This window comes from Leptonychotes weddellii, chromosome 1, assembly GCF_054177405.1.
Source record: "Leptonychotes weddellii isolate Sample4059 chromosome 1, ASM5417740v2, whole genome shotgun sequence".
NCBI classification, from domain to species: domain Eukaryota; kingdom Metazoa; phylum Chordata; class Mammalia; order Carnivora; family Phocidae; genus Leptonychotes; species Leptonychotes weddellii.
This window is the reverse complement of record NC_138369.1, coordinates 76,640,003-76,648,171: the sequence shown is the minus strand read 5'-3', so window position 1 is coordinate 76,648,171 and position 8,169 is coordinate 76,640,003. Positions and strand designations below refer to the sequence as shown.

The following is an 8,169-nucleotide window of genomic DNA, read 5'->3' as shown; positions in this document are numbered from 1 at the left end:
ATGCAATGCCATTCTAGCTAGGAATTCTCTACCTACAATTTCCTTAGAACTTTTCTACATGTATATTGATATTTTTTATGTTAGGTCATTTTCCTACATTGATGTGGTAATTACTACATTATTCTAATCCTGTACAAAGGCCTCTATACTGATTCAAATTGCCCAAAGTGGGCAATACATTGCAGAGCAGAAGTTATCTCAATCCTAGTAGTTATCTTTCAAACAATATTTATCCTCGTGTCAACAGAGCTTCTCCGACCCATCTGAAAAGATCACTTTTATCAGTAGAGGGAATTTGCATATTTTTCTGCAAAAGATGGATGATTAGCTTATTTCCTGAGGAATGTTACAGTGCATTTGTGTTCTCTTCTTTGTCACTATAGATCATTTCTCACTTGTGATTTTTATTCTGTCATGGACTATGAAAAACAATTACAGTGTTTACCAACAGAGCAGCTCTGTGGAAGGTAAAAGAAACAATTAAGTTGGAAGTGAGAGCTTTCTTTACAATAATCAAGAGATGGTAAAGGAAGAGAAATAGGGGATATTAAAAAAAAAATCCAGGGGCTCCTGGGTGGCTCAGTCGTTAGGTGTCTGCCTTTTGCTGGGGTCGTGGTCCCAGGGTCCTGGGATGGAGCCCTGCATTGCATCGGGCTCCCTGCTCAGCGGGAAGCCTGCTTCTCCCTCTCCCACTCCCCCTGCTTGTGTTCCCTCTCTCGCTGTGTCTCTGTGTCAAATAAATAAATAAATAAAATCTTAAAAAAAATTCCAGAAACAATAGAAAGTAGGGGTCCTTTTAGCCATTGCCAGTATTAAAAGATGATATCAGGAAAAGGTTGTGAACACTTTTACATTCTATCAACCCTGTATAAGGCTGTTGTTGGAGTCAAACACCTTAATAATCACATTAGGGATGGACAATTTAGCATTTAGGTCAGTGATTAGCAAATAGGTCCTCTATCAATGTTTGTTAAGTAAGTAAGAAAATCCATGACTTATGGTTCTATTTTCTACTTCTATTTTCAAATCTCATGATTTATTAGCATAAGATGTTATGGTCTCGTTACTAAAATGGCTGGCTACTTTACAGAGAGAGTAATTTGTCCTTTGTTCTTGCTGCTATAGATGTTTTTCCCCTTCTCAGGTTGAGAATGAAGCCAGATCTTGCATTTCTTTGCCTAGGTGCCTTTTGTGTTGCAGGAGGAAGCAGCAGTTGCCAGGCAAGAGAACACAACTTCCTCCTTCGCAGGCTTTTTTTTTTTTTTTTTTTGCAATAGCCTTGGCTCAGGGAGAATTATATAGAAAGTGATAGAGGTAAGTGCTTTAAGTTTACAGGAGAAAGCTGTGGAATCCAAGGGGAGAGGAAGATACCTGAGACTAAGAGATGGGGCAGGGTTCTAGGAGGGTTTCTGGTTTATAGGCATCACCCCAGGAAGGGGACTGGACAATGTCAGGATGGTGAAGTCCAAGTGTGTGGCCTTGGAAGCCATGCACAGATGTCCTCTGCCTACCTTCAGGAGACCATGTGGGAATGGACAGTGTGTTTACTGGAGACCAGTGTGGACAGCAGCCTAGACTCGACCCTTATCCAACTCTTCCCACCAATTACGTTCTGGGACCTTTAGTAATACCTGAGAAGGTGAAGAACCTTACCAATGAATGAGACTGAATTTCCCACCAACTGGATGGTTAAAGGCTCAGCATGGGATAAGATTGTTTAGAATACATTTCAGGCTAAATGCAATGGTATCATTTATGAAAGTGCTTGCTTGGACAATGACCAGTCCATAGCATGAAATGAACAGGTGTTCACCAAACATGAGAACTAGATGTGACTTCTATGTTCATCTAGTCCAGACTCTTCATTTTTAGATTACAAAACCAAGGTTTAAGACTTAAAATAGCTTGTTCCAAGTTGTTGGTCTGAAGCCAGGGCAGAGCTGAGGCAGGGTGTCATCAACCTTCAGCTCACTTTTCTTTCTAGTTTGTCACTTGAGAAATTCAGATCTATTTGTGGTGATCAAATACATTATTATTTCATCATGGCCATGAAGAGTTCTCATCAAAGTAAATCTCTTACTTTTAAGATAAAATAAAGAAATCGGAACTATAAAAGTTTCTAGGTCTGATGATGGTAGAGGTAAAAAAGAAGAAACGTGGCTGCCTGGAATTTCTAGTTATTTCCCATTATAGAAGTTGTGGGGAAAATGACCCGAGCTACCATTACAGTAGTTGATATTACAGGTTCTGAGAATGAAATACCTCTCTCTAAGGCAGTTTCAATACAGCTATGTGCATGTATGTGTCTTAGCACATATACGCACATACAGAAATCTGTTAGCTACCAAACACTGGGTAGGAGTTTCTTTTCAGGAGTGTGTACATGTTTGTATTAAATCTACTTAACAGCTAAAGAAATGATTTATTTATACCTTCTAATTGGGTCTTACTTCTTAAGAATCATCCTACATGATACTACTTCTAGTTTAATTGTCCTCATTTTCCAGTCTTCTTTAATCTATGTCTTTGTCACACATTGTAAACTTTTGCTCTTTGCAGGAAAAAAGCTGATTGGAGTTCGATTTCTTCTTTCTTTCTAGACATCCATGCCAGAGAGTGTAACTATCCTTTGCAGAAGAGCCTCCTTCTAGCCGAGAATGAGAAGCCTGCACTACAATGAAGAGTGTAACCATCAGGAGACCTAACCAGGTAACCTGGGGTTCATTCTTCAGTCCCTGTGAGCTCAGACCCTGCTCTAGAGAGGCTCGAAAGGAAGGGTGTGGGGAGGGTGATGTCCACATGGTGAAAGCCTGTCCTTCGAATGAGGCATCACTGAGAGATGCTGTGTCCCAGGAGGATGGTCCGGTGTGTCCGCCCTTAGCCAGCCATCTATTCAGATGTTCCGATAGGGGTCCCTGTGCCAGCAGGGCCCGTGGCGGAGGAGGGTAAACAGCAGCATCACTAGGACACCAGACACCAGGCAAAAGGCAACGGCAAGGGTGACCCTTAGAACTGTGGAAAAATTGGAAGAGCAATAATGTAAAATTAATGGATTAGGAAAATATAAAGATTGTAAAATTAATAGGTGAGCAAAATAGGAAGAGCACACATCAGTGCCTTGACTGTAAACTTCAATGGCATTTCTGAAGCAACCTTGAAATCAGCATAGTGTTGTTGTTTTTTTTTAAGATTTTATTTATTTGACAGAGAGAGACACAGCAGGAGAGGGAACACAAGCAGGGGGAGTGGGAGAGGGAGAAGCAGGCTTCCCGCGGAGCAGGGAGCCCAATGTGGGGTTCGATCCCAGGACCCTGGGACCATGACCTGAGCTGAAGGCAGACGCTTAATGACTGACTCACCCAGGTGCCCCGATTTCTTTTTTTTTTTTAAGATTTATTTAGGGGTGCTTGAGTAGTTCAGTTGGTTGGGCATCTGGCCTTTGGCTTGGGTCATGATCTCAGGGTCCTGCCCTTCCGCTCATGCTTTCTCTCTCTCTTAGATAAATGAATGAAATCTTTACAAAAATAGATTAAATAAATAAAAGATTTATTTATTTATGAGAGAGAGAGAGAGAGAGAAAGGCCACAAGCAGAGGGAGGAGCAGAGGGAGAGGGACAAGCAGATTTCCCACTGAGCAGACAGCCTGATGCAGGGCTGGATCCCAGGACCCTGAGACCATGACCTGGCCAAAGTCAGATGCTTAACTGATGAGCCACCCAGGCACTCCCCTCTCTGGCCTTTTTTTTTTTTTTGATTAAAGTATTTCTAAGGTCCTTTCCCAGCATTAACTTCATGCATTTTTATACAGTTAAAATGATCAATTGCTCATGGTCTCAGGGTCAAAGGAAATACTATCATTAATTGGATCTAAAAGAAATGGAATAGCATCTTCTAGCTTCTGAATATGATTTTCAGTAAATATCTTTTAGAGAGGAAACCTTGAGTACCTGTTAACAATGGCAAGCATTTTTGGGATAACTGTGTGTTATTGCTAATCTGTACCTTTATTTATACATATCCCTTTCATAGCTGACCAGTCATGGAAAGATATATGGGGTCATTTTTTATGAGATGCTATTCATTCTTTTATCTGGAAAATTACCTTACACACACACACACCTTAGTCCATGATACTGTATACATCACAAATATAAATTTGTTCCATCTCTAAATGTATGTCTGATCTTCACTAAAAATAAAGGATTGCTTGTTGGCTTAGACAGTAGGAGAGCAAACATCTCTCTGATCCTGGCAGCTCTGTCTACAGAAGCCCTAGTGCTCCATGGAACACAGTTGAAAATCACTTATTTAACCTAACCTTATCATTGCAGAGATGAGAAAAAAAAAAAGTAGAGGGATTAGATAATTTGGCTAAGGATAAGCAAATAATTGTATTTGGGTTGGAATATGTGGGCTTATCAGTCTCATGATTTAAAAAACCATCTGTTCACTAATGACTTCCAAATTTAAATCTTCCCCAAACTCAAGACTCATACATCCAACTGTGTACTTGACATATTCCCTTGGACATCTAATAGGCATTTCAATCTCAACAAGTCCAAAAACTAAACTCCTGATTCCCTTGTGTCCTCCCCTACCCCAAACTCTGTTCTTCCTGCAGCCTTCCCCATTTCGGTTGATGGAAACTTCCTTCTTCTAGCGTCTCAGCCCCAAAGTCTTGGAAACTTCCTTGACTCCTCTCTTTCTCTCACATTCTGTAATCAATCTGTCAGGAAATCCTGTTGGTTCTACCAAAAACTATATCCAGAAACCAGGGATTTCTCCTCTTCTCTGCCACCGCCCTGTTTTGAACCATAATCAACTTTTGCCAGAATTATTACAACATCCTCCTGACTTGTTCCCTAGTTTCTATCCTTTCTCCCCTACAATCTATTTTCAACACAGCAGCCAAATGACTTCAAGTCAAATCACGACACTCCTCTACTTAAAACAAAGTCTGCACTGAATGCTCATCTCACTCAGAATGAAAGCCAAAGTCCTAATGATAACAGTTTGTGAGACTCTGTATCATCTGACCTGATTAACCTCTTGGAGTTCCTCTCCTACCACTCTCCTTTCACTTACTCTTTTGTCCACATGGGCCTTCTTGTTGTTCCTTAGACATGCCAGAAAACCCCCATTTACTGCCTTTGCAGTAGTAGCTACCATCGCCTAGATGCTCTGCTCATGAATCTCTGCTTCGGTAACTCCATCACCTTCTTTGCTCAGATCTCATCTTCTTCTATTTTTTAGATTTATTTATTTGAGAGAGAGAGGGAGGGAGAGAGAGCGAGTGAGCAGGGGGAAGGGCAGAAGGAAAGAATCTGAAGCAGACTCCCTGCTGAAACTGGAGCTCGATGTGGGGCTCGATCCTACAACCCCGAGATCAGGACCTGAGCTGAAATCAAAAGTCAGATGCCTAACCAACTGAGCCACCCAGGCACTCCTCAAATTTCATCTTCTCAGTGAGGGCTTTCTATTTAAAGGTGCAACCAATATGCCCCTTCCCCACACCCACCCCCAGCTGGGCACTTGGGATTCTCACCTTCCAAAGTATTTGTTTATTATGTTTATTATTTATTACCCATCCCTCTCTCCCTCTAATAGAACATAAGCTTCATGAAGGCAGAAATCTTTGTCTTTTTTGTTCATGAATATATCCCAGGCACTTAGAATAGTACCTGGCACACAGCAGGTGCTCAATAAATATTTGTGGAAAGAATTAATGATCTAGAACTCACAGGTTCTCAATTCGTAGTTCAGTGCTTTTCTCATGATGTCAGGATGCCTCTTAGCATCACGAGAAGGTGAATATCAATAAAATTAGATCCTGGTGCCATTACCACTGTGAATGGAGTTAATATAAAGGTGGAGGGAACTGAATAGACTTGAGGAAGGAAGGAAAGGAATAAATGGAAATGAGGGAAGAGGGCAGAGACTAATGATTCTTTAAAATTAATGTTCATGGGTGACTTTCTGTATTTGGAAATTTATTTTCAATTTTTTGGGCTATGTTGTCATAGTAGTCCCATGGAATATGCTTTCTCAATCTTTTTTCCTCCTTCATTCTTTCCCAGACATGCAGTGGGCACACACCATATGCTAGGCCACCTATTGGCCTAAGCCAGTATTGGGTTCTGGGGTTCCATGATCCCTGCTTTTGGGATCATCAATATCTAGTGGGAGAACCAGATAGACAATTATGAGATCATGTGATAAATAGTAAAATAAAAGTGTAAAAGACTTGCCATTGGAGTAGAGAAAAAGCTGAGATTAATACAAAGCTTTCTATTTAGAAGAGAAAGAGGTTGGAAAGCCTTCTCAGAAAATGCTAAGATTTGAGCTGGACTTTGAAGTAAATAAGACTTTGCCATGAGACAGAATGAGTTGCACAAGAGTGCCAATGAGCAGCTGCACGTGGCTGGAGTATAGTTCCTGGTGAGTTGAGACCAGAGAGGTAGGTTGGGGCCTAGGTCTTTGAAGGTCTGGTTTGTCATGGGGCACATGGAAATCATCAACAAGTATGACACATGGAAGTGACATGGCCCAATTTGTGTTTAAAACAAGAAAACAGGGCGCCTGGGTGGCTCAGTTGGTTAAGCGGCTGCCTTCGGCTCAGGTCATGATCCTGGAGTCCTGGGATCGAGTCCCGCATCGGGCTCCCTGCTCGGCAGGGAGTCTGCTTCTGCCTCTGACCCTCCTCCCTCTCATGTGCTCTCTCTCTGTCTCAAATAAATAAATAAAATCTTTAAAAAAAAAAAAATAAAACAAGAAAACAACTGCAGAGAAAGATAGGATGGTGGAGACACTCTAGGCCTGCTGCCTATAGAAATGCCTTTGACAAGATACTGAGGGCTCAGTGCTGGACGTGTGGTCCTGACGATGCGGATGAGGGAATTCTAGCATACTCCTGAAGTAGAACCGACGGGCTCTGTCATGGATAAATGTACTGGTCAAAGAGAAGTGGAATCACGACCACTCATGGGTTCTAGTTTGGGTGAAGAAGATGATTAGGCTATGAACTGAGATTGGAAACACATTAAAAAGGGTCAGTTTGGAGTGGAGGAGATAACATAAAATTTCATTTCAAATGTAGGCTTATTATCCTCGTAGAAAGGGTCAGTAGGCAGCTGGAAAAAAACAGGTCTTCTGTATGGAGACATGGAAATAAGGATTGTAGGTGTAGAAGATGAAGGTCTGGGTAATAGTGGCCCATGGGGAGGGTGGAGTGAGGGCACCAAGGACCTGATCATTTAGGGGGCTGGAGGAAGGTATGAGTCTGAGGACATAGAAAACACTCAGGAGAGATTCTCTCTCTCTCTCTCCCCTTAATTTTTTAAATTATACACTACCTTGTACTGTGAAGGATTTTGTGAGTTTGACAGAGTAATGTTCTAGAATCTGAGAAAAAGAGGGAGTGATCCGTCGTATCTTACTGCAAAGAGAGTGCTGGAAATGACTGAAAGCCCTCTCACCACATGGGAGCACGAGAAGGCTGCTGAAGGCAGTGTGAATCAGCACTACTTTTCTGAAAACTATTTTGGCAATAAGTATTAAAAGCCTTTTCCTCTTGCTGCTACTCCCCAAGTCCTGTCTACACTTCCTCTTTCCCCTTTGAATAAGTCTGCCCTCACTCTCATCCTTGGATGACTGCAACAGCCTCCCAGCCATGCTCCCTGCCTGCAGTCCCACTGCTCTCCAGTCCATGCTCCCCACTGAAGGCAGAAGTCTTTCTAAAACAAGAAGCCTGTCCCGTCATAGGTCCTCTGCCTAAAACCTTTCTTTTTTTTTTTTTTTTTTAAAGATTTTATTTACTTGAGAGAGAGTGAGGGAGAGGAAGCAGGGAGAGGGGCAGGAGAGGGAGAAGCAGACTCCCTGCTGAGCAGGAAGCCTGACTTGGGGGCTCCATCCCAGGACGCTGGGATCATGACCTTAACCGACTGAGTCACCCAGGTGCTCCTATCCGCCTAAAACCTTTTAATGGCCAGAGCTACTCAACTTGACCTGAGACACTTAATGCCCACCTCCTCAGCATCTTTGCGCTCTAACCAGACATACTCCTTCTAATTCCTAAAATGCCCCATGCTGTCTCTAGCCTTTGGGCTTCTACACATTTTCTTTTGTTTGTAACATTTTCATCTTTCCTCACCTCCACTCATCCAGTTAATT

The 8,169-nt window shown here is 42.1% G+C and overlaps 1 protein-coding gene across 1 annotated transcript in view; it reads right to left on the bottom strand.

The window, feature by feature from the left end:
• Positions 1 to 2,161: 2,161 nt before the first annotated feature.
• The window catches only part of ACP3 (acid phosphatase 3), a 44,731-nt gene continuing 38,723 nt past the window's right edge, over positions 2,162 to 8,169 (bottom strand). Inside the window, exon 11 of the mRNA XM_006736896.3 lies at positions 2,162 to 3,012. Coding sequence (XP_006736959.1) covers positions 2,894 to 3,012 — 119 coding nt within the window. The 3' untranslated portion in view covers positions 2,162 to 2,893. The remainder of the gene's footprint in view (positions 3,013 to 8,169) is intronic.